The sequence below is a fragment of the Saccopteryx bilineata genome, chromosome 5 (assembly GCF_036850765.1).
Source record: "Saccopteryx bilineata isolate mSacBil1 chromosome 5, mSacBil1_pri_phased_curated, whole genome shotgun sequence".
Classification (NCBI taxonomy): domain Eukaryota; kingdom Metazoa; phylum Chordata; class Mammalia; order Chiroptera; family Emballonuridae; genus Saccopteryx; species Saccopteryx bilineata.
The window spans coordinates 167200037-167226287 of record NC_089494.1 but is presented as its reverse complement, the minus strand read 5'-3'; the positions used below and the strand labels follow the sequence as shown (position 1 = coordinate 167226287).

The window sequence follows — 26251 nt, the reverse complement described above, 5'->3', positions numbered from 1 at the left end:
GCTAATGAGATAGGTGCCCCCCTCCGGAAGTGCGGCGGGGCGGATAAATGGCCTCAGGGGGCCGCATGTGGCCCATGGGCCGTAGTTTGGGAACCCCTGGTTTAGGCTTTTACATAGTGGTTAAGAGCCTTAAAATGTATTGCCCCTAGTGCCCAGAGTCTGCTTGGCTGGAGAAGCCAGGAGAGTCTCAGGGCGGGGGGCGTGTGGAGAAGGGGACCGGGCTCCAGGAGGGTCCCGGCGGGGGTGAGGGGGGTGGGGGAGGACCGGGCTGTGGGAGGGTTCGCGGCGGGGGGTGGGGGTGGGGGGGGGAGAGGACCGTGCTGCGGGAGGGTCCTGGCGGGGGGTGGGGGGGTGGGGGAGAGGACCGGGCTGCGGGAGGGTCCCGGCGGGGGGTGGGGGTGGGGGGTGGGGGAGAGGACTGGGCTGCGGGAGGGTCCCGGCGGGGGGTGGGGGAGAGGACCGGGCTGCGGGAGGGTTCCCGGCGGGGGTGGGGGTGGGGGTGGGGGTGGGGGTGGGAGAGGACTGGGCTGCGGGAGGGTCCCGGCGGGGGGTGGGAGGGTGGGGGAGAGGACCGGGCTGCGGGAGGGTCCCGGCGAGGGGTGGGGGTGGGGGGGGTGGGGGAGAGGACTGGGCTGCGGGAGGGTTCCCGGCGGGGGGTGGGGGTGGGGGGGGTGAGGACTGGGCTGCGGGAGGGTCCCGGCGGGGGTGGGGGGGGTGGGGGTAGGGGTGGGGGAGAGGACCGGGCTGCGGGAGGGTCCCGGCGGGGGTGGGACCGGGCTGCGGGAGGGTCCCGGCGGGGGGTGGGGGTGGGGGTGTGGGGGTGGGGGAGAGGACCGGGCTGCGGGAGGGTCCCGGCGGGGGTGGGACCGGGCTGCGGGAGGGTCCCGGCGGGGGTGGGGAGGTGGGGGAGGGGACCAGGCTCCAGGGCTCTGAAGGGGGCTTTTTTATGCCAGACACATAGACATTTCTATTTCAGCTGTGAAGCAGGAAGTATTTGGGAAAACTCATTGTTTTCTAAAAATGAAATTTTGTCTTAGAAAGAAATGCATCTTTTGGTTAGTATGACAAATATATACATTAAATGAAAGGAAAACAGCGGAGGATGTGCATAACAGCTCTGTCTGGATCTGCACTGCGAGAGTGTGTAACCCTAGGTGTGCTGGTGCCAAATGCCCCAAATCCAGTTGTGTGGCAGTAAAATACTGCTTCTGCACAGTCCACATCGTCAGTTAGCGGTATCACAGATTGTATTTATATATATTATTGGTATAGTTTTCATATATAATTTGGTCTAGTTTTATCATGGCATTTGAAATTGGTGATGCAGCATCAGGAATAGGCCGATTTGCACATTTAGTGGAGGAGGAGCTTTGAAGGGAAGCCACGGCCTGGGCGCTGGTCACTTTCTGTTAGAGCTCTCCTAGGGGCTGGACACGTCAACACAAGGACAGCTGATGAGAAGGGAAAAGATCTGGTCAGCTAGACTACAGATAGTGAAGTGGTCACATTACGTGACACAGGTGTCACATCCTCCCCCCTCAGTCTGGGGTGAGCTGCAGAGGCAGCGGGCGGGTGAGGGCCGGCTGTGGGGGGAGAGCCGCAAGGGGCATTGTGTGCCAGGCAGTCTCCAGGGCGCGAGGCCCCTCCTAACAGGACCGCCTATGCTTCTCTCTGGCCACCTGTGAACACAGGTCAGCGGAGGCCAAACCCACTGGGTGAAGCCACACGGCAGGTGACAACAGCAACACTTAGTTTAAAAGAAACCAGAATTGTGGACTAGAAACACATGAGGGGCATCAGGGAGCCCCATGCCACAGCCTTTTAAGGTGGAAACAGTCCTTTTGCAACTAGAGAGAAATGCTGGAGGGAGGCAACACAAGTGAGTGTAGATTACTGTTCTAGAAATACAGAAGAGGAAGGCTGTAATCAATAGTCCCCGCTATGGAGATGGACACTGAGTGGGCCTGGCGTTTTCTGAGGGCAGCTTTGTGTCAGGGCCAGCGGGGCGCAGTGTCTGAACCACGGGACCTCCCCTGGGTATGCGAACACTCTCCTGTCTAATCTCTTCTATCTGCCAAGTCCTCTGTGTTCAGGTGCAGTGAACAGCAACAAACACCAGCCTGCAACCAGCTAACAAGAGGCATGAAAAACCTCAGACCAATCCACCCCACCAGAAAAAACTGCCGAGAGATTTGAGTGGCACCTTTTTTTGGGATTCCTGACCTGAGCTGAGACAACTTCACCAGGTCTGCCAGCTCAGGGGCAAGATGAATGAACAAACCTACAGCTAATGGTGCTAAGCCACTGTCCTTCCTTAAACGCCAGGAAAGGCACTGAGCAACCTGAGAAACTGTAGTACTGGGCACCGTCCACACACTCCTCTTCTCACTGCCACCAAATGGCCAGGAACCCAGCCTCTGGGATGCGAAACCCCAGGTCCCCAAGGGCTCACCCACCGGGGGCATCTGGGATGGTGACTTGTCACGGCTGGCTTCAGTTTTATTCAGGTAATTCTGTCTTTTCTCACATAACATCTTCTTACGTGTCACAATAACCTTTACAGTCCCCAAGCTGACAGTCACAAACGTTTTCTGCACCTGTGTCTGTATGTAGTCTATTTTTCTCCAACATTATGCTTTTGTAAATTAAAATCTAAGTAAACAAATCGCTTCTTGGCCTTTTGGCAAAGATCAAGTGTAAAATCTAAGGGAATGACAATTTGGACTACTGGAAGACGCTACCCAGCCATTCCCAGGTCATTCCCAGGAAATGGGCAATATACCAGCTTGCTGCTATGTTATTAGCCCCTAAAAGTAAAATGTATAGTCCAAAGCTCAGACATAACCCCATCATTCCCGAGGCTGCACCAATTCTGTCCCTGCTCCTGGGTGTGGATGCCCCACTCACCACTCTGTGACGCTTTTGTGGGCTCTGATGACAGAGGTCTCGATGTCTATGGGGTGGTACCTCATCCCGCGCAGCTCCATGGCTTCGTCCAGGGCTCCTACCACATATAGGGCATCGTGGCGCTCTGTACATGTAGGGAATGAAACGTGTGAGATTCACTGAAAAGCTGCTCAAACCACTTAAAAAAATTGAAAGGACTCCTGAATGAGAAAGAGATGCAAAGAAAAGGGGTGGCTCAGCTGGGACAGCTGCTCCCTCTGCTGGGGGAGCTCTTAGCCTGAGGCCCTCACGAAAGGGTGGGGGCAGGAGCCCTAAGCCCACAGGGTAACATGCCCGCCCGTGCCAGGCCCTGGGGCAGCGTCTCCGGGGCAGCTTCTATCCCCCACCACATAAGCAATTCTAAATCCTCACAGCACCTCACACCATCTGGGCCCCAGCCTCACACTGCCTCCTACGTGATAAGGTTAGGACACACCACAGCAGAGTCCAACCCAGTTCCCTCTGATGCTATCACCTGAGGTCTTAATTCTGCTTTTATTCCAGATCTGAGTTTCTGATCATGTGCATGAACAGAGATTTCTTGAGCTCCTATGACTGTTACATTTGTTCTCATCAGCACTGCAAATCTTGGGATAAGGACAAGTTGATCTATCTTCCCTTAAAACTAAGAGATGTTCTTAATCTTCAGGGTAGCAAGTATATTTGGGCAGATTTGAAGAAGTGACCCATGTATAAAACACTAGAACATAAATCTTTTTCAAATTAAGTCAAATGAAATGGAGACATTTACAGTGGCTTCTGACCATGACCTGAAGGGGGAAGAGAGAAAGGGGGCTCCTGGCTGCTCAGCCCCCACTTCCACAGGATTGAACCTGCCACACTTTTTGGGAAGTCTGCATCACCACTGACCTTCTAACCTGAGCTCTTTCCAGGAACCCGAGAGAGTACCCTCCAATAAAACAGTCTATGATTTTTTCTTTTCTTTTTTTTTTTTTTTTGTGACAGAGACAGAGAGACAGATATAGGGACAGACAGACAGGAAGGGAGAGAGAAGAGAACCATCAATTCTTTGTTGAAGCTTCTTAGTTGTTCATTGTTTGCCTTGACCGGGGGGGCTACAGCAGACCGAGTGACTCCTTGCTCAAGCCAGTGACGCCCCCACTCAAGCTAGTGAGCCTGCGCTCAAGCCAGACGAGCCCACGCTCAAGCCAACTACGTGGGGTTTTGAACCTGGGTCCTCTGCGACGCTCTATCCACTGTGCCACCGCCAGGTCAGGCTATGATTTCCTTAAATTCAAATATGCTGCCAAAATGCTTTTGTACTTTTCCCCTAAATTTATACTAGTTTGGCCAGGTTAGCATAGCTCCTGCCAGGCAGGTGTGTCAAGAAGTCACAGTGACACCTAGAAACTCATGTCTTGGGTTTGGGAGTCCCAAATCTCAGATAGGTATTTAATAATTGGGGGACCTGGCTCTTTGTCCACCTGTCTAGACTCTCACCTCCATTTGCGTCTGTGAGCTCAGTTCTCCGCAAGAACCCCAAATAGCCTGTTCGTGCCCAGATGGTCTGGGTGTCTCCAAAGCTTAATCTTGAGCTAAAGTGATCTGACTGGAGGGACTCATCTCCGTAAATGGTGAAGTAACCGCTGGCGTTGTGGGCGCTGTGCACCCAGATCTGAGGAAAGAGAGGACTGGATAAGTCAACCAGTGGAAGCTCCAGGGACAGTGAAGGTGTCCCTGGGCTGCAAAGACAGATGATGCTGGTCTCACTCCGGTTTCTGGGGAGACCGAGAAGCCACAGCGTTTACTGACATACAGGTGCACGGCAAGCCTGCAGCTCTGCGAACAACTGCACCATCCACACATTGAGAAGTCTATAAAAGCAGGTTGATTGAGGGTTTTAAAAATAAACACATCAAATGAGCAAAGTTGTACCAGTATTTTTGTACTTATTAAAATTTATTTTATTTTATTAAAATGTTTTTTTTAATTTATTGATTTTAGAGTGAGGGGGAACGGGAGAGAGACAGACAGAAGCTTCAATCTGTTTCTGTAGGTGCTCTGGACCAAGGATAAACCAGCAACCTCCACATTGTGACGAGGCTCTAACCAACTGAGTTACCCAGCCAGGATATGTACTTACTCTAATTTAATGATTGTTTCCAAAAACCAATCTGGAAAAATGTTAAAAAGTTTTGACTTATTTTCCCCCTTTCATCCAGTTTGCACACTGTTGGAAATACATTGCAGTCAAATAACACAAAACATAAACTCTAAGAGGGAAAACTTCTAGCGTCAAAAAAGGGAAACACAAACACCTGTGTGTGTGCCATTTGGAAAACTGGAAAAAAATGTGCAAACTAAAAGTGATGAGCACATAGGTTATGTAGAACCATGAAAAACACTAGAGAAATTGTTACATCAATAAAATTCTAAAACATTCATACAATTGTATGCTATTATATCTGTACAATGACAAGAATCAAAGGAGCCAGGGTGTTTATAGTAAAGACATTCTGAGCTTGGCTGGTTCCATGATCTTATTTACACTGAAAACAGTCATGTTTCCTGAAGTCAGAAACACTGTCATGTTCATACTGTGTCCTCAGATCCCAGGACAGTACCTGGCACACAGTAGGCACTCGAGTGACCATTATCTGCCGAACAGAGAAAGGAGGCACGCCATCTGAGGTGGGTAATGGAAACTGTGCTTGCTCTATTCTCTACCATTTCCTACCAAGACTTCCTTCCTAAGACACATGCCCACCAAGAACATCACACTGGCACGGGTTCTCCCAGTGCAGCATGCCACTCCCAGGCCCAAGCAAGGCCACACCAAGAGGGGAGCACCAACAGGGGCCCTCTCTAGGTGTCTCTACAACACAATTTCATTTCTACAAATGGAGTAGAAGGAACTTCCTAAATAATATCTGTACAGAATTGTCATCTCAGTTTTAATCTTTATATATGATTGAGAGGTTTGAGTGAGGGTAAAAAAAAAAAAAAGCCTAAGAAGAAGAGGAATTTGGGGAGTCAGCCATAGTTAGGACTCACTCACTGTCACTCACTCATTTATAATGTGTGAATGGGTCACAATCACTGTGAGCTGCTCCAGGAACAGTGGTGGTCATGGTGTTTTTAGTAAGATTTCAGCCACAGCAGCAGGTCTGTGTGCAGCTGGAGCCCTTCCACAAGGAGAGAAAGCGGATAATACAGGCAGGTGACACCAGCAGCATGGGTGTCCTTGCTGGGCTGGAAGGGGCTTGACTCGGTGCTCTAGCAGGCTTAGCCTTGCAGAGAGAACCAGGAGGGAAGGACTTGCCTCTGTGATGCAAAGGCCTTTTCTGATGCCCTTGACTTCCTCCTTAGAAGAAGCTTGTCACAAGAAAAGTATAAAGTGTCACACTGACACTCTGATGGAAAGAAACCACTGTCATTCTTCTAACCGGTTTGCTGGCATTTGTAGGTACTGCTGCGACTCTAGGCTGTAGGTGACGTCCTCTGTATGCTTTTCTATTGCTTTCCTAATGAAGGTGGGCATGCGGCAAACAAATGCACGGGCTAAGAAATGAGGAAACACAGTTTACAAAGCTTTCTCTTTTCTAAATTCTTTGAAGAGGACTTAACCCACTTCCTTAAGGAAGTCCAACTTTGTAATCCTGAACTTTCATGGATTCACTTAAGCAATAAAGCTCAGCTCAAGTTCTTTCCCAGCCAGTCAGCTGTGACTTACCCAATGTGTACTGTGCACTGTGCTCAGAGGCAGAGAGCAGTGCTTACTGGTATCCAGGAGAACAGGTATACAGCAGAAGAATAAATTTGATATCAGGGGGTACATCACCTAGGGGACACCCCGTACTCATCTCACCCTCATCCAGGGTGATACTATGTACTCACTTTATCTGGGTGGACACCCCATAACTCACCTTATCCAGATAGATACCCTGCATTCACCTTACCAGGTGGACACCTCATAACTCACCTCACCCAGGTGTGAGTCTCCCAACGGTCCTTTTGTTTCTGGATTGGCAATTATGATCCTAACCCCCGGAAGTATCTATGTGGGAAAGAAGAACATCCTTGTCAGTAAACAGATAGGTAGATACTGCACAGCAATCAACCTTGATCTTGCCTTCATTCCACATTCCTATTTTCCTTTCTAAAATCATCTGGAAAGTGGTATGGCTTTACATCAAAATTATGTACCACAGAACTATGTAACTGTAGCGTAACAGTTGCATTTCATTGTAATTATTACTATAATGATAGAGCCTATGTAGAAATGATCCTAAAATTAAGAATTTGAACAAAAACATGATAAAGACTATAATTTAACACAGCCTGATGCTTTCAAATGTGGATGAAAATGTGCTTCTATGGAGTATAACTGCACAGGGTGATCTGACCATAAATTCCTAACTGGGCAGGTTTTGGTGGGTGGTCATGCCTCAGGCATACTGTTTCTTTAGTAAAAGATTTATCTTTGCCTTAAGAGAGCCTTGTCCTTGTGCATCTAGGTTAATATACTATACGTTTGAAATAAGTGTAACCACCCTCAAGAGAGCACACAGTCTTGAGACCTATCCTGGAATCAATCCCCGCACTGTTTTCTCCCACCCTCACATAAGGCTGTTAGGTTTGCTTCTTGATTCCAAATGCAGAAAAGAAACTGCAAACTGTCACTATGGAGCATTTGAGATTTTGCTTCACAGCAACTGTCATCAGTTTTGACTCAAATAAACTCTTTTCTTTTAAAATTTACTTTTTGGGAGAGAGAGGGGGAGACAGAAACATCGATCTGTGCCTGTATGTGCCCTGACCGGGAATCAAACCCACAACCTTAGTATATTGGGATGATGCTCTAACCAACCGAGTTATCTGGCCAGGGCAGACTCAGATAAATTCTTAGAAAAATTCCGTACAAGTTTGGATGTTTCTTGCATGGGCACAAAAGAGGAGTTTTAAGTTATTTCAATTAATATTTTAAGATTTTATATATTGATTGAGAGAGACAAGGAGAGAGATAAACATCAATTTGTTGTTCTTCCACCCATTTATTTTTTATTTTTTGTGATAGAGACATAGAGAGAGTCAGAGAGAGGGACAGACAGGGACAGACATAGAGGAAGGGAGAGAGATAAGAAGCATCAATTCTTCGTTGCAGCACTTTAGTTGTCCAATGATTGCTTTCTCTTATGTGCCTTAACCAGGAGCTCAAGCAGAGTAAGTGACTCCCTTGAGCCCAGTGACCTCGGGCTTCAAGCCAGCGAGCTTGGGGTCATGTCTATGATCCCACACTCAAGCCAGCGAGCCCACCGAACCTGGGTCCTCCGCATCCCAGTCCAACACTCTATCCACTGCACCACTGCCTGGTCAGGCTCCACCCATTAATGACTTCATGATTGATTCTTGTATGTATGTTCTTTGACCGGGGATCAAATCTGCAATCTTGACATGTTGGTATGATGGCATGGGCCTCAACCAAATTCTTTTCAATTATATTTAATATTACATCACATATCATGTCACGTGAGCATGACTGAAAGGCAATGCTTACAGTAGACACTGAATTAAAGAAGTCAGGGATAAAGTTTAGACATGAGTGTGAACTAAAAAATACGGTAGGGGTGGCCAAACAATTTAGTGGAAAGCCACTTTCGTGGCCCAGATGTAGGAGATGGGTGTCACTGCTTTTACACACTCTGGGGTACTGTGACTGGAATACCTGTATGGCTTCCCATCTCTTCTCCATACGCTTTCATTTCTTCTCCTGCAGCTAAATATCTTTTATTATAATGTCAGATATGCATTTCCTTCTTATAGAAGTTTCTAGCTTAGAAATGTTTTGAATGCCAGTGAAACCACTCACTTAAGTAAGGAAGCAAAAACTGATTCTGTAAACTGATTCTGTAAATTGAGAAGGCAGCCTGTCTCAGTTCAGCTAAGTCACGCAGATCTGTGGTCAAAGCTCTGGGGACAGCTGCCTGCACCTCAAGTCTTAAGTGCACGTGGCAGCTCGGGTCTCTCTAACAGTCCACCGGGTTGCATGGCTGGGTGGGCAGCACTGCTTCCTCTGGTTAGAACCAACTTATAAAAAGTGCAGAAGTGCCTGACCAGGTGGTGGCGCAGTGGATAGAGCGTCGGACTGGGATGCGGAAAACCCAGGTCTGAGACCCCGAGGTCACCAGCTTGAGTGCGGGCTCATCTGGTTTGAGGAAAAGCCCACCAGCTTGAACCCAAGGTCACTGGCTCGAGCAAGGGGTTACTCGGTCTGCTGAAGGCCTGCAGTCAAGGCACATATGAGAAAGCAATCAATGAACAACTAAGGTGTTGCAATGTGCAATGAAAAACTAATGATTGATGCTTCTCATCTTTCTCCGTTCCTGTCTGTCTGTCCCTGTCTATCCCTCTCTCTGACTCACTCTCTGTGTCTGTAAAAAAAAAACACAAAAAAAACAAACAAAAAACCCCACAAAAATTAAAAAAAAGTGCAGAAATAAAATAAGATGTTTTCAGAATTAGGTGGAGAAGAGATCTAACAATTGGAGCCAAAAAGAAAAGATCTTCATTTAGGTGTAAATAAGTTTCTTATTCTTTACTTATATTGATATAAGAAACATAACCACGGTAGCCAGAACATAGATAATGATAATCATTTTTGTCTACGTCCATAGTAATCAATATCCCAGTTGTTAGCTAAGCCAAAAGATATTCAGTACCAGTATAATATTCCCAGCCTTTCTTTCAGCTGAGTGTTCCTATGACCATGTTCTGGTTAATAGTTTTTAAGAGTAAGGAAGCTTCCTTCAGGTCTGCACCATTCATCTCCTTCTTTTACTGTTTCTCCTGCTGCTGCTGCTGAAATGTGGGAATGATGACTGGAGTTGCAGCAGCCACTATAGGCCCTGAGGTGCCCTTGGGCATGTAGTCTACACAGAGCGGAACAAAAGTGCTGCGGTCCCTAGGGTTCCATGGTTTATTTATTTATTTTGTATTTTCCAAAGTGAGAAGGGGGGAGCGGGCCAGGGTGGGGGGCAGGCAGACAGACTCCCGCATGCGCCTGACCAGGATCCACCGGCATCCCCACCAGGGGGCGATGCTGTGCCCATCTGGGGCGTTACTCTACTGCAACCAGAGCCACTCTAGCGCCTGAGGCAGAGGCCATGGAGCCATCCTCAGCACCCGGGCCAACTTTGCTCCAATGGAGCCTTGGCTGCAGGAGGGGAAGAGAGAGACAGAGAAGAAGGAGAGGGGGAGGGGTGGAGAAGCAGATGAGTGCTTCTCCTGTGTGCCCTGGCCAGGAATCGAACTTGGGACTTCCACATGCCAGGCCAACGCTCTACTGCTGAGCCAACCGGCCAGGGCCATGGTTTCTTTTATGTGAGAGAAAAAATGTAGCTCCTTAAAAACACTAATTTTGAGTTTCTGTACTCATGGCCAAACCCAGCCTTATATGTTACCTTTAAGAAAACTTTTTGAAAAAAAATTCTATAAAATATATTTCTTAAAATTTCAAAGCTCATACACTAAGGCTTATACACAGAAATAAATATTTCTTCTTTTAATACTTACTTTTCCTGATTCCATAAGCGGTAAGCTGTGAGGGGATCCTCTTTCCACTAAACGGACTCTACAAGGAGAAACAGACGGTATCGTTGAGCCTTTTCTGTACCATGGTTCCCTTTGTTCACATTCAGTACTTGGCCAATACCTGGCACGTAGAGGGGAACACTAACTCTGTTAGTGTGCATTACCCAATGCGCAGATAGGTTAGGTCAAAGAAAAAGTGATCCAATAGAAGACTGCCATTGAGCTCTGGTGGAAAGTGGTAGGAGCCACCCACCCAGGCCACAGGGAACAGAGATGAAGACCTATTTCCCAAGCTTGCAAAATAATTGGAAACATTTTTCTGCATTAATCCAGGAGTCAACTCAGCACTTGCAGAAAAGAAAAAGAGTAAGGATTAACTGCATCCCTGAAAGAGCTGCCAACCACCAACGACAGCTGGTCCTGAGGCACTCATGGCTCTGTCCACAATGGCCTTAGGCAGGGCCCAGGTTGGCAGCAGAATCGACTGTCTGCACAAGGTACATCTGAGCCAAGAGGAGAGGACTGGCCAACTCAAACAGCAAAACCTCCCTTGAGAAAAGAAACACTTCAACTGAAAAGGTATTTCATGATAATTTAATCTTAAGACCCCAGGGAACATTAGTGCCTGTCACAACCATAGTTGGCTAAGTCCTTCCTAGAAGTGGTATGGAGATCTTCATACAACATCAGGGTGATTAACTCTTTCACACACTGGCACAACACTTCTGGTGGACTGGCATCAGCCTGCGGACTGGCACTTGAAAACCACTGGGCATGGCCAGGAGCCCACTCACTGACAGAGAACTGGGCCTTTGTCTTATTTCCTCATTAAAAAAAATATTTTTTTAGATTTTATTCATTTTTATAGAGAGGAGAGAGAGAGAGAGAGAGAGAGAGAGAGAGAGAGAGAGAGAGAGAGAGAAGGGGCGGGGGAGCAGGAAGCATCAACTCCCATATGTGACTTGACCAGGCAAGCTCAGGGCCCTGAACCGGTGACCTCAGCGTTCCAGGTCGACGCTTCATCCACCGCGCCACCACAGGTCAGGCTTATTCCCTCATATCGGTCCAGCACAGTCCAGGGCTTGAGACCTGGCTGGGTCAACATCGGGTCCTGCTGCTGCCTAGCCTGGCCTCCGTGTGGTGGGGCTGCTGCTCTGGGTGGGGAAGCTGGCCTGCAGCAGGGCGGGATGTCCTACAGGCCCAGGTTATTGAGCCAGGGAGAAAGACTCTCAGCTAAAACAGGGCTGTTTTGGACAAGCTTCTCTCTGCTGCTGTCCACTCAGAGCTACCATTATTGCAGGGTGTCAGAGCCCCTGCCAGGCATTCTGGACATGCAAGGCAACTCTAGCAGTGGCATTGTGACTGGGATGATTTCAGAGAGGGCATCTTATTTAAAACACTGCCTGAGACACTATGGACTCCATGACTGGTGCCCAGGACGTCCACGGCGGTTCCTTCTCTCCCTCCCCACAGGTTTCTGTCTGGCCTGTGCTGGCCCAGTACGAGGGGGTAAGACAAAGGCTCAGTTCTCCTTCAGTGAGTGGGGCTCCTGGCCATGCCCACAATGCACACGTCTGCCTGTCGGCCCAGCAGGCCTCCTCTGTCCTCTTACTGCTTTCAGAGTTTATCTTGTCTCCTGTCCTTCCCTATATGACATTTGGCCTTCAGGGAAGGAAGAGAGATGGCACCTCAGCTGGGGTCTCAGCTGAAATGTGGACAAGAGAAGGATCTTCATTGAGAATTTCTTTGGTCAGTATGACAATGGTGTTGAAACAGATGCTGGAATCACTCAGGTTGGTCTTGAATGGAAGAGCTGGAGATCCTTGCGGCAAATGCCACATGGACTGTCCTTCATCCACATGAACAGAAACACAGCAAAAAGAAAATAAACACCTCTCCTAGCCTGACTGGTGGTGGCGCAGTGCAGAGTGTCAACCTGGGATGCTGAGGTCCCAGGTGTGAAACCCTCAGGTCTCTGGCTTGAACATGGGCTCACCAGCTTGCATGTGAAATCATTGACAGGACCCCATGGTCGCTGGCTTGAGCCCACAGGTCACTGGGTTGCAAGAGGTCACTGGTTTGGCTGCAGCCCCCCATGTCAAGGCAAATATGAGAAGCAATCAATGAACAACTAAAGTGCTGCAACTATAAGTTCATGCTTCTCATCTTCTTTCCTTCCTGTGTCTGCCTGCCTTGCTAAATAAATAAATAAAAGAAATACCTCTTCTAGAAAAAGGCAAACATCTCCTGAAAGGGCTGGGGCTGGGAGGCACTTTGCAACTAACGTACGGAAGGGCTGGGAGTGAGGAGGGCAGCAGCCTGGACCACGTGGCCGGGGAAGCCCGACCTCAGGCTGGGAGAGCGCTGTGCACAAGGGGGGGCTGCTGGCAAGTCCAAGGGGCTCCAGACACAAGGTGCCCACACGGTGTCTCAGTCGGATGAGCGGTGAGGGGTGTGGCACTGTCACTAGCACTGCTCAGTCCCAACAGTCTGCAAGGTTAAAACCAAGCTACCTGCATGGACGGGAGGCTGCAGAGGCAAGCTGCCTGCAGCCCCGGGCCAGACTGCGAGGACAGAGGGGGCTGCACAAGGGAGGGAGAGACACATGGGGGGGGGCACAAAGCCCCTCTGCTACTTGTGAGTGAGAGGGCGTGGCTCCAACCTGCATTGAAGGCGCCTTGACCCAGCCAGTGGACTGCAGTCAAGCACTAAAAGAAACTGTCTTCAAAGCAGTTATGGCCAAGACTGAGACGGGAACAGAGGCCCGCTCTGGATACTCAGGCTAATCTAGCAGATTCTGCTTCCAACAATTCAGTCCCATGACTGGATCTCGCTGCCCCACGCCCCATGCTGGTCTAGCTGGCTGCAGAAGGGGCCCCTCCGCAGGCTGAAGTTTAGGTCACTCAGTACCTTTGCTTCTCCTGTCAGACTCCTATCGGCAGTGCTAGCGTCTGAATGAAGCCTCAGGTCTGGCCTGTCTCATCCCATCCGTGATGTTTTCAACTCAAGTACAAACCCTGGACATCAGAAAACATGTTTTCCCATGTGGGCTGTTACTGTGGACTTGATGTTTAGGCTTTCGCTATACTGGATAGCAAGATGGAAAGTTGGCATGGAGAGATTTGCCTTTTTTTTTTTTTGCATTTTTCTTAAGCTGGAAACGGGGAGAGACAGTCAGACAGACTCCCGCATGCGCCCGACCGGGATCCACCCGGCATGCCCACCATGGGGCGACGCTCTGCCCACCAGGGGGCGATGCTCTGCCCATCCTGGGCGTCGCCATGTTGCGACCAGAGCCACTCTAGCGCCTGAGGCAGAGGCCACAGAGCCATCCCCAGCGCCCGGGCCATTTTTGCTCCAATGGAGCCTTGGCTGCGGGAGGGGAAGAGAGAGACAGAGAGGAAGGCGCGGCAGAGGGGTGGAGAAGCAGATGGGCGCTTCTCCTGTGTGCCCTGGCCGGGAATCGAACCCGGGTCCTCCGCACGCTAGGCCGACGCTCTACTGCTGAGCCAACCGGCCAGGGCAGATTTGCCATTTGTTATACAGTCCCTCATTGTGCTGTCCCTGAACTGCTCCCACCCTGACCCGCATTTCCCCTTGAAATGCTGTGATGCTGTAGCCGGCATAGCAATACCGAGGGATGTTACAGGTATTTCTGCGAGGGCTTCCTTACCATCAGGGCATGCTTAGCTTTGCACGACAGGGTGAGGGTGCCACCACAGTCTCTCCTTCTCTCCAGCACTCAACACCCACTGGCCACCAGGACTCTTGCCAAAAGGAGACTAGTGCTTTCACCTACCCAGGATGGGCCTACGTGCTGACACTGCCCAGTGTGGCCTACTGTCACCCACTGGCAGGGCATCTGTCATACCCCTGGCTCTGGAGACACATTACAATTGAGAATCACACTCTCTACCTGCTGGCCACGCTGCTGCTCAGCCTGGGTACCCCGTGTTCTCTCCTGGCCTGAGGACCAGTGTCATCTGTGCCTCTAGTAGCCACAGCCCCCACAGCTGCACCAGACGTAGACCTAGCATCGCACTAGGGACAGAGAGGCAGGACCAAAAACAGTCCGCTGTGCACACCAAGCTTCTATGCAGCCACGGACAAGCTGCTAGAATAATATCAACCGAGATTTTTTTTTTTTTTTTTTTTTTTTTTTTAGTGAGAGAGACAAAAGACAGACAGGAAGGGAGAGAGATGAGAAGCATCAACTCGTTGTTGCGGCACTTCAGTTGTTGATTGATTTCTCTCTCATATGTGCCTTGACCGGAGGGCTCCAGTCACTGAACCAGTGACCCCTTGCTCAGGCTAGCGACTTTGGGCTTCAAGTCAGCAACCCCACGCTAAAGCTGGTGAATCCATGCTCAAGCCGTCAACCTCAGAGTTTCACACCTGGGTCCTCAGTGTTCCAGGCCGATGCTCTATCCACTGTACCACTGCCTGGTCAAGCCCAGCCGAGACTTTTAATTAAACATTAAACACATCTTCTTACAAAAACAACTTGGGGCATTTAAAAGAGCCAGTACGATATAAGACCATTTGAACAAAAAGTTTTTTTAGAATCCCCAAAGCAGGGATGTAGTTCAACATTCAAAAAACTTGAATTAGTTAATGTAGATTCTGTTATTGGATTTAGTGAATGTCCGGCTTCCTGGCCACAAAGGCAAAGACAATTAGACAGGTTTTACTGTCCAAGTTTGGATTTTAACTCATTATTTCCTTTGCTGCTAGTGAAGCATATAAGAAAGGATCATTAGAACTACAAGAAAAAGAAAGTATTTAACTATAACAGACATCACTTTTGCACACCAACAATAGTAGCAAGACAATACCACACAAAGAAAGGATGATTATTGCTAAAAGAGGATTTCCCCTGGAGCCACCACTTAGTAAGAGGACCATGGGGGCCAGCCCAGGGTGATGCCACAAAGCAACCCCACACCAGGTAAAATCATCCTAAAACAAGGGATGACAAGACAGTACATCTAACGTAACAGCACTGTCCAATCAAAATATCCAAGCACATTGGGAGCCTTTTCTCATATAAAATTACAAATCGGACATGCCCTTCTTTCCACCTCCCCTCCCCAAAGCTGGACTTTTGTCAGTCTTTTTCCTTGTCTTTCCTCAGGATGAATGGAGTTCTGCATCTTTTTCTCATTGCTGGGGTGTGTTTGTGGATGCCTTGATTGGCGGTGTGGCTGAGCGCTATGAAGGTCCAATCTACTCTCTCCTGGTTTCTGTCTCCTACATGTGCAGGGCCCCACTCCAGGGCCTGCTGGCCAGATGGTTTTCAGATTCCACAACTGCTCAGATTTCTGAGTGCTAGTCTTGAGCAAAGGAAACATGTCAACTGAGGTCTTCATCAAATTCATTAGTATTTTTATAGCAACACTGACATAAATTGTTTAAGTTTCCTATCCATACATAACCATTTTTTTGGGGGGGGAGGTTGGATTTTTCTGAAGTTAGAAGCGGGGAGGCAGTCAGACAGACTCCTGCATGCGCCTCACTGGGATCCACCTGGCATGCCCATCAAGGGTCAATGCTTTGCCCATCTGGGGAGTAGCTCCGTTGAGGCCAAAGCCATTCCAGTGCCTGAGGCAGAGGTCATGGATCCATCGTCAGTGCCTGGGCCAACTTTGCTCCCATGGAGCCTTGGCTGCAGAAGGGGAAGAGAGAGAAAGGAGAGGGGGAAGGGTAGAGAAGCAGATGGGCGCTTCTCCTGTGTGCCCTGGTTGGGAATTGAACTTGGGACTTCCACATGCCGGGCCCATGCTCTACCTCTGAGCCAACTGGCCAGGGCCCATATATAAGGGTTTTTTTTTGTTTTTGTTTTTTTACAGAGACAGAGAGAGAGAGAGAGTCAGAGAGAGGGATAGACAGGGACAGACAGACAGAAATGGAGAGATGAGAAGCATCGATCATTTGTTTCTCGTTGCGCATTGTAACACCTCAGTTGTTCATTGGTTGCTTTCTCATATGTGCCTTGACCGCGGGCCTTCAGCAGACCAAGTAACTCCTTGCTTGAGCCAGCGACCTTGGGCTCAAGCTGGTGAGCTCTTTTGCTCAAACCAGATGAGCCCGCGTTCAAGCTGGTGACCTCGGGGTCTCGAACCTGGGTCTTCCGCATCCCAGTCTGACGCTCTATCCACTGCGCCACCGCCTGGTCAGGCCATATATAAGTTTTTTTTTTTTTTTTTAGCTTATTTTTTTTATTTATTCATTTTTTCAGAGAGGAGAGGGAGAGACAGATAGAGAGAAAGGAGAGACAGAGAGAGAAGGGGAGGAGGAGCTAGAAGCATCAACTCCCATATGTGCCTTGACCAGGCAAGTCCAGGGTTTCGAACCAGCGACCTCAGCATTTCCAGGTTGACGCTTTATCCACTGCGCCACCACAGGTCAGGCCATATATAAGGTTTTGATAGAAAATTCACTTGCATTAAGTTTAGAAAAAACTGTTTAGGCCTCCTTGACTTTTTCTTTTAATTAATGAACTTTAGAGAAGTTTTAGATTCATATAAACTCAAAAGGACATATTTCTCACATCCCCAGCAATAGCTACAACCTCACAATACACAAACACCTATGTTAGGATGTGTGTTTGTCACAGTCAATGAGTCAAAACCGGTATCTTACTGCTAACTTAAGCCTACACTTCAGTGGTACTCCCTCGGCCTGCGCCCAGGCTGCTCTGGACCGCACCACAGTCAGTCATCGCGTCTCCTCAGCTCCTCTGGGTGGTGCCAGTGTCTCAGACTTTCCCTGCTTTTCACGACCTTGACAATTTGAGGAGATGAATGTTTTGTCAGATGTCTCTCAGCTGAGATTATTTTATATTTATTTTTGTGGTTAGAATTCCATTATGGGTTTTGGTGAAGCCCTTCCTGTCACAACTTGTCTAGGGCACAAATTCAGTGTGACTTATCACTGTCCACGCTAACCTTAACCTGCTGTGTTTGTCAGGCATCACTTGGCATCGCTCCCTACCTCCTGTCCACACTGTCTCTTGAGAAGGAAGTTGCTGTGCACGTCCATGAGGGTCTCATGGAGGATCAAACCTCCTGCGGCTGGGTGGCCACGTGCACCTCACAGCAACATGGACCTCTGACAAGGAGACTCTGGTCCCACACGGGCTGTCCATCTAACAGAGGTAGAAGAACTGCAAGACTGTGGCCGGGGAATGTCCTCCCAGCTTGACTAAACTCATCTGTGGAGGAATCAGGGCAGAGCTCAGAGGAGTAGGAGTGACAAGGAGTGCTACTGAACATCTGGATTTTGCTTCTAGTCCTTTCTTGAAACTGATCTCATTTTCACCCTTAGTTTCCATTAGACACATCTCCCCTTCTACATCAATCCGTGTCTGCCGAAGTAGTTCTAATTGTTCTGTTACTTCCTATGCCAAGGTCTTTATTAATATGGACCTCCTTTTTCTTTCTCAGTGGGAATAAAAGACCTGACCTAAAAAATAATTTATAGATATGTTCATGGGCATTGTTTTACAAAATATATTTCTATTGTAAAATGATTTTAAAATTACAAATATTTACAAAAATGAAAATAGTATACATTTACCCATATTTACCTATTGTTAATATTTTACTCCATTCCCTTTATCATTGGTGCTAATTCTTTTACACACACACACACACACACACATAATTTTTTGGGAGCATTTGAAGATGAGAAGAATATACCATGATCCTTTATTCCTAAGTATTTCAGTGTGCATTTCCTAAGAAGAGGCAGATTTCTTTACACAAGCACAGAAGTTATCAACTTCTATGATGTAGCTTTGGTCTGCCATTTTAATCTGCAGTCTATATCCCAGTTTTGTCCATTAGTCCAACAGCAGTCTTCACAGTATTGCCCTGCCTTGAATATAAAACCCAGCTGAATATTAGGTTTTGTATTTAATTGTCTTGTCTATTTAGCTTCCTTCCATTAATGAAGAATACTTCCAAAGCTTTTGGTTTTTATGACATTGACATTTTTGAAGAATACAGTTCCTGCCTTATAAAGATATCATTTAAAATCTCTACTCAAAATAAATAAAAGAATGAAATATAACAGCTAAAGCTTTAAAAATGTTAGGAAAAACCGCAGGGCAAAAGCTTTATGACATTGGATTTGGTAAAAATTTCTCAGTTATAACACCAAAGGCACAGGCAGCAAAACCAAAATATGGATAAAATGAATTTCATCGATGTTAAAAACGTTTGTGCATGAAAGAACAAAGTCAACAGAGTAAAAAGGTAATCCATGGAATGGGAGAAAATACTTGCAAATCATATATCTGATAAGAAATTAATATCCAGAATATACAAAAAATTCCTACAACTAAACAACAAATAATCAAATTTAAAAAATGTTCAAAAGACTTGAAATACATTTCTTTATTTATTATTATTATTATTTTTTTTTTCTGAAGCTGGAAACGGGGAGAGACAGTCAGACAGACTCCCGCATGCACCCGACCGGGATCCACCCGGCACGCCCACCAGGGGCGACGCTCTGCCGAGACCAGAGCCACTCTAGCACCTGGGGCAGAGGCAAAGGAGCCATCCCCAGCGCCCGGGTCATCTTTGCTCCAATGGAGCCTTGGCTGCGGGAGGGGAAGAGAGAGACAGAGAGGAAGGAGGGGGAGGTGGAGAAGCAAATGGGCGCTTCTCCTATGTGCCCTGGCCGGGAATCGAACCCGGGTCTCCCGCATGCCAGGCCGACGCTCTACCGCTGAGCCAACTGGCCAGGGCCTGAAATACATTTCTTTAAAGACATATGAATGGCCAATAAGCACATGAAAAGATGCTCAACATCACTAATCATTAGGAAAGTGCAAATCAAAATTGCAATGATATACAACCTCACACTCATTAGTATGGCTACTATAAAAAAACAGTAAATAAAAAAAACATTAAGTGTTGGCGAGGATGTAGAGAAACTGGAATCCTTGTGCACTGTTGGTGGGAATGTAAAATGGTAGTCACTGTGGAAAAACAGTATGGAGGTTCCTTCAAAAAATAAAATATAGAGTTATATAAACCAGCAATTCTACTTATAGCTATATATCTAGAAGAACTGAAAGCAGAATCTAGAAGGAATATTTCCACCCCGGATTCATAGCAGCATCAATTACAATAGTCAAAGGTGGAAACAACCCAATGTCCATGAATGGATGAATGGATAAACAAACTGTGGTATATACCAAGAATAGAATATTCTTCAGCCTTAAATTCTGACACACACTACAATGATGAACCTTGAGAACATCATGCTTAATAAAATAAACAAGTCACAAAAGGAAAAATATTGCATGATTCCACTTATGAGGTGCCCAGAGCAGTCAGATTCAGAGAGACAGGAAGCAGATCTGGTGCTGGGGACAGGAACTTAAGTGTTTAGTGGGGACAGAGTTTCAGTTTGGAAAGGTGAGGAAGTTCTGGAAATGGTGGAGGTGATCATTGCACAAAAACGTGAATGTACTCAATGCTACCAAGCTATACATTTAAAAATGGTAAATTTTATGTTATTTGTATTTACCATAATTAAAAAAATTTAAAAATCCTTTAAACATCAATTTGGGATTGCCTGATATTTCCTCATGACTAGAAGCAGGTTCTTAGAGGGGATCTGTATCCTCGTGGGAGCCTATCTGGAGGCCCATCAGCCTTGGTACCCTTCTGGGTTTTGTTTCCCGCTTGTTAATGACAGAACATTCACACCCAACAAAAAAGAATGCCACTAAAATATTGGCATGCCTATCTATCTATCTATCTATCTATCTATCTATCTATCTATCTATCTATCTACCTACCTACCTACCTACCTATCTATCTATCTATCTTTTAAATTTATTTTTTAAAGATTTTATTTATTCATTTTAGCGAGGGGAGAAGGAGAGAGAGAGAAGGGGGGGAGGAGAATGAAGCATCAACTCCCATATGTGCCTTGACCAGGCAAGCCCAGAGTTACAAACCTGTGAACTCAGTGTTCCAGGCTGACACATTATCCACTGCGCCACCACAGGTCAGGCAGGCCTGCCTATTTACTGTATCTATCTATCTATCTATCTATCTATCTATCTATCTATCTATCTATCTACCTACTTACCTACCTACCTACCTACCTACCTACCTAATTAGCTTGCAGCTCTTCTGTGCAATGGTAGCAAGGAGATGAAGAAGAAAAGTTATACATAACTTCCACAGGCAGACATAAACAAAGCCATCACTTCATAACATGTGTTACACACCGGCCCTGAGTTCTGTCCCTGTCTGCTGGAGGGTGCAATCTCCACACCAGCCCTGAGCATAGATCAAGCTCACATTTGAGCAGGCCATTAGTGCTTCTTCCACAAAAACTACTCCAAAAGGATACGTTTCTTTTAGCAAAAAGATGCTATATTTCAATGACTCTAGGATTATTTTCTTTTAAAATAATTTTCTCTTTATAATGACAATTGGACATATAAGAGCCACATACAAAAAGTTATGACATTGTCTTTGACTTTACATTCACAAATGAAAAACATTAAGATTCTACGATCAAATGGGGCTTTGTTAAGGTGAATACTTTGTTAACTGAGAGCAGAACAACGTACCGGGGTCTAAAGATGGAAGTTGAATGAGAAGGCCGGTAAGAAAGAAAGATTTTCACAGACCTGCATCTTCTCGTTGCCTTATTTTCATTTGATATCGATCAAATCAGCCATTTAATGATACAATGCAACATGCATGTGCAGAAAAACAAGAAAAGTGACTAAAGATGATGGCTGCAGTGTGCGGCGTGAGATGGGGTGGGATTTCGTTTCTAGTTGAGAATCGAGTTGTTGGGATTAAATAGCTGGTTTTGTCCAGGAGATACCTCTACCGGTGCTAGATGGTGGTGGCTAAACTGTCTGAAATGTTGCCCGCTGCTGGACGTATGAGAATCACTGCTGAGAGAGGAGGCCATTAGTGAGGAACTTCCCTCTAGTGACTACTCTGAGTACTTTGCCCTGGACTTCATGCTCCATTTAGATGTCAGCACCTGCACTGAGAATCAGAACTCATGCCAGTATCTGGACCAGATCTGCCAGACAATCTTTGAAAACCTGAAGATGCTGAACCACTCTGGGGTGTCAGGTGGACCCTCCCTCCTTCCTACACCTGAGTCCTGATCACATAGATGCCAAGCTCTCCCTGCTGCCTCCACATCATGCACTAAAAGGTTCCTTTAGGCCAGGGGTAGTCAACCTTTTTATACCTACCCCCCACTTTTGTATCTCTGTTAGTAGTAAAATTTTCTAACTGCCCACCGGTTCCACAGTAATGGTGATTTATAAAGTAGAGAAGTAACTTTACTTTATAAAAGTTATAAAGCAGAGTTACAGCAAGTTAAAGCATATAATAATAATTACTTACCAAGTACTTTATATTGGATTTTTGCTAAGTTTGGCAGAATAAATCTTTATTAAAACAACTTACTATAGTTAAATCTATCTTTTTATTTATACTTTGGTTGCTTCGCTACCGCCCACCATGAAAGCTGGAATGCCCACTAGTGGGCGGTAGGGACCAGGTTGACTACCACTGATTTAGGCCTTCAACTGCAACACAGAAACATCCTGCATCCTCCCTTACCCCCCACTACAAAAGACAGGATGCTGCCCTCAGCCTGACCCCTTCCTTGGGTTTCCAGCCAGGGTGAGGCATGGCAGGGGGTGTATAGCCCCTGGAAGTGGGCAGGAGCTGGGCTCCTGGCACAGCATGTCCAGAAGGCTCTAATCCATCTGACTATAGAGGAACATATCGCATAATAGTTTACAACTTTATCTAGAAATAGAAATTTTAATATGTCCGAGGCAGCAGTCTGCAGTGGCAGACCTTTGAAAACACAGCTTCCTGGGAACAAGTCCCTCCATAGTCAGAAAAAACACAGGACTAGCACAGCTATGGCTGTGAGACCTGACATCTGACTTCGGAGTTAGGGAGGCCAGTTTTAGCAAATGAAAGGCAGGATACTTGGTTAAAGTGAATTTCAGATCAACAGCAACAATTTTGTTATGTATATCCCATGCATACTGGGATATACTTGTACCAAAACAATTATTTCTCTAATATCTGAAACTCAAATTTAATTAGCTGTTCAGTATTTTGTCTGCAACCCCAATTTGGAGGATTTGGTGGAGGTCTTCAGGATGTTTTAATGAATAAACCTGTGGAACAAAAAGGTAACATATTGACTGGATTTTAAAAAAATTATTTAAGATCACTAAATTTGATCTTTACCTGAAAGATAAAATTTCTCAAAAAACCTAAAATATTCCAACAGAGTAAGGAATATCTAATCAAAATTTACCATTTTCGAATTGCAGAAGGACTGAAAAACATCACCCAATCATTCAAACTCAGTGGGGGAGGGGAGGATCCATTGACCAGGAGTGGGCACTAGAAGATTCTGGAATTCCCTCACTCGAGAGATGAGCTCTGAGGCCCTGAGAGGTGCAGGACTTGTTTAAGGTCACACTGCTTGTTGGTACCCAGGTCCTGCTCCTGGTCTGTGGCTTTTCACTTTCTCCCTGGACCTCCTGACAGGATGGAGGGTGAAGAAAAGTTAGAATGAGGTGTGAAGACAAAACTGCAATGGCTTAAAGGCTGCACAGTCCCCCAGTGATCATGAATGTCAGAAAAAGCAAAGAAGAAAACTGAGTAAAGAGCATACCTCTCCCGTGTCCTGAAAACTGCCTAGTGCGGGAGCTGCCCAGGGCTTCCTCAGATCTGGCTGAAGGGGGAGACTTTTCCGAGTTGACTATACTGTGTTAAATTTTGAGGAGGGAGAAACAGAAAAATAGGAATAATGTCTTTTATTATGCCCCAAGGAAGGATGGAAGCCACAAATTTCATGGAAGACTTCAACCTCACAGGGCAGATGAAAGCCGGAAATTAACCTCCAAATGACCAAGTAAGAGACATTTTGTAAAATGTAAAGTCTTCTTTTTTTTTAATTTTATTTATTTATTTATTTTATTTATTTATTCATTTTAGAAAGGAGAGAGAGAGGGAGAGAAGAGAGAGACAGAGAGAGAGAAGGGGGAGGAGCAGGAAGCATCAACTCCCATATGTGCCTTGACCAGGCAAGCCCATGGTTTTGAACCAGCGACCTCAGCATTTCCAGGTCGACGCTTTATCCACTGCGCCACCACAGGTCAGGCTAAAGTCTTCTTTATGTTCAGTTTTATTTTTGTTTTTTTTATAAGGGAGATAGAGAAACAGAATCCTGCATATGCCCTGTCCAGGATCCACCCAGCAACCCCCATCTGGGGCCAATGCTTGAATCAACTGAGCTATCCTCAGTGCCTAAAGCCAACACTTGAACCAGCTGAGCTATACTTAGTGCCTGGGGCTGATGCTTGAACCAATCTAGCCACTGGCTTTGGGAGAGAAAGAGGCAGAGAAGGGAAAGAGGGACAGAAAGGAGAGAGGGAGGGGAAGAGAAGCAAACGGCCACTTCACATGTGTGTCCTGACCAGGGATCAAAACCAGGACGTCTGCATGCTGGGCTGCTGCTATATCCACTGAGCCAATCGGCTAGCACTTTCTGTTCAGTTTTGTCATCAGTAAAGTCATCTGATTTCCAAGTACACTCACTCCTTAAGAACTATTTAAGGAGCACACAAAAACCATGGTACATTCCTGATTTGTTAAACTTCAATTAGGTACTAGTCATTAAGTTGGCTAAATAGTGAATTATAGGTTGTGTTCATGCCTGGAGATGGCTGGCTACAGAAAAAACAGAGGACAATATATACTTATAGATGAGACAGCAAATCTGTAAGTATAATCTGTATAAATGTAGAACTGTTTAAGCTTGTGTGTTTGAGTCATACAATCTGCCAGCATTGTTTTTCATGCACTGTTTAGATGTATTAGATCACGCCATCATCATAACAATCTTTACAAGGTACATACTGCTATCACGACATTATAGGCAGGAGTGAAACAAAGAAGCAAACGTGCTCAGCCTCACAGAGTTAGAAGGTGGGTTCTGAACCTAAGAGAACATCATGACACCAACTATGTTTACTGCTGCCAGACAGGCCTTCTGGAGATCAGCTTGGTCCCAGAGGGCCTGGGAAAGTTAGAGAGCTATCTGTGCCAGTGAGGCAGGTGCATATGTTTGACAGTCATCTGGGTACCATGTGACAAGGCATTAGACCTTGATGGTAAAAAGATTCAGTAGTAAGAACAGTGAGTGCAAGCTCCACTAAAGGTCCTGCCCCAGGTCTGCTGGACGATGGCCGTGATGACCTGATAGAAGATGAAGCGGAGACTCAAGCACCTTCCCAGCAAATCCTTTTCTCACACACTCACGCACACATGGGCAACACAGTCACACTCACTCACTCTCTCACACACTCACCCAGAACTGACCTGGGGCAGGACCCTTTATAGCTGTTTTGTCTTCATTTCTGCTCCCCCTCCCCAGTGACTAATCACTGTCTTGGATGTACTTTTGTTCTATGATCGTGAGCCTGACACTCACCAGAAATAATTTACTACTCATGCTCTGCTGAGGCTTCAGTTACAACTTCAGGTTAAAAGGAGTAAAGAAGCTATGAGAGCTTTCATTTAAGGCCTTTATACAAATATTGTGTTCATAAGATTCAACTCCTAAAACATATTTCTTTAAATGTCACACAAAAAAGTTTTTTCTTTCCTGTCTCAAGTCTGCAAAATTCAAATGCTTAAGGAAAGATCAAACCGAAAGTGACTGAGACTGAATTTGTCTTATGATTTCATTACAAAGAGTAGTTTGAAAACTAATAGTCACTTTCAAAGAGTCTCAAATAGTTTCACCATATCCCTCCTGGTGCACATAAGTAACTGAATTTATTCCAGAAGCAGGCGAACAAGTGTCGTCATTATGCAAGGCAGATATGTCCTATGTGGCAACCTGCAGATGACCGAAAAAAAAATGCTGATTCCAAGAAAAAGAAAATGGGTGTTAGAAACAAAGGCAGAAAACCAGGTAGAAATCATAATTTGGAAAACCTATGTGACAGGCATTGACAACAGCGGCTCTTCTGTCACCTCCCTACCTGTCTGCCTCACACACGTACAAGTGTAAACACACAAACTTTTTCTCTCAGGGAAAATGCACACATGTGCTAACAAGTAACCTTATCCACATTAATTAAGTGGTAATTGGGCTGGTGCCCTGGGGCTCCCAGGTTAATGTTCTAAAGCAGTAAGAAAAGTAATTAATCCTGTGCCTGAATATGAGTACAGGCACACCTCAGAGATGTTGGGGGTCCACTCCCAGATTACTACAGTAAAGTGAGTGTTGCAATAAGAGGATCATAATCTTTTTGTTGGTGGAGGTCTTGCCTTCAAAGTGTAAAAAATGCAACATCTATGAAATACAATGAAAAGAGGTATGCCTGTACAGCTCAAGATAAAAGCTTCATTTAAGAAAATGAAAATAGTGACGAGAGAGAGACAGGGTGACCACCTTAAAAGGCTCTCTCGTTTCACCTCCCCTCAGCTGGGGCCTTGGAGTAGACAAACTCTCCACTGCCACTGGGATGCAAAGGTGAGCTCCCCATGGGGAAGACTGCACCTCACCATGGGGAGCACAGCCCTCCTGCCTAGCGGCTCTCAGGGACAGCTTCCTCTTGCTGGCACCTCGCAGGCCCTGGGAGGTTAGTTTTACTGTGCCCATTCTAAGCACAGGGACACTGAGGTTACAGAGCTTGTCCAAGGAGGAGAGA

The 26251-nt window shown here is 46.5% G+C and overlaps 1 protein-coding gene across 4 annotated transcripts in view; it reads right to left on the bottom strand.

Annotated features, from left to right (window-relative positions):
• Positions 1–26251, bottom strand: part of DIP2C (disco interacting protein 2 homolog C) — a 463773-nt gene that overhangs the window by 4205 nt on the left and 433317 nt on the right. For all 4 annotated transcript variants that reach the window (XM_066233339.1, XM_066233336.1, XM_066233337.1 and 1 more), the window contains 4 exons: positions 10480–10537; positions 6890–6964; positions 4408–4582; positions 2908–3031 (listed from right to left, as the gene is read on the bottom strand). In XM_066233339.1, coding sequence (XP_066089436.1) covers positions 2908–3031; positions 4408–4582; positions 6890–6964; positions 10480–10537 — 432 coding nt within the window. The remainder of the gene's footprint in view (positions 1–2907; positions 3032–4407; positions 4583–6889; positions 6965–10479; positions 10538–26251) is intronic.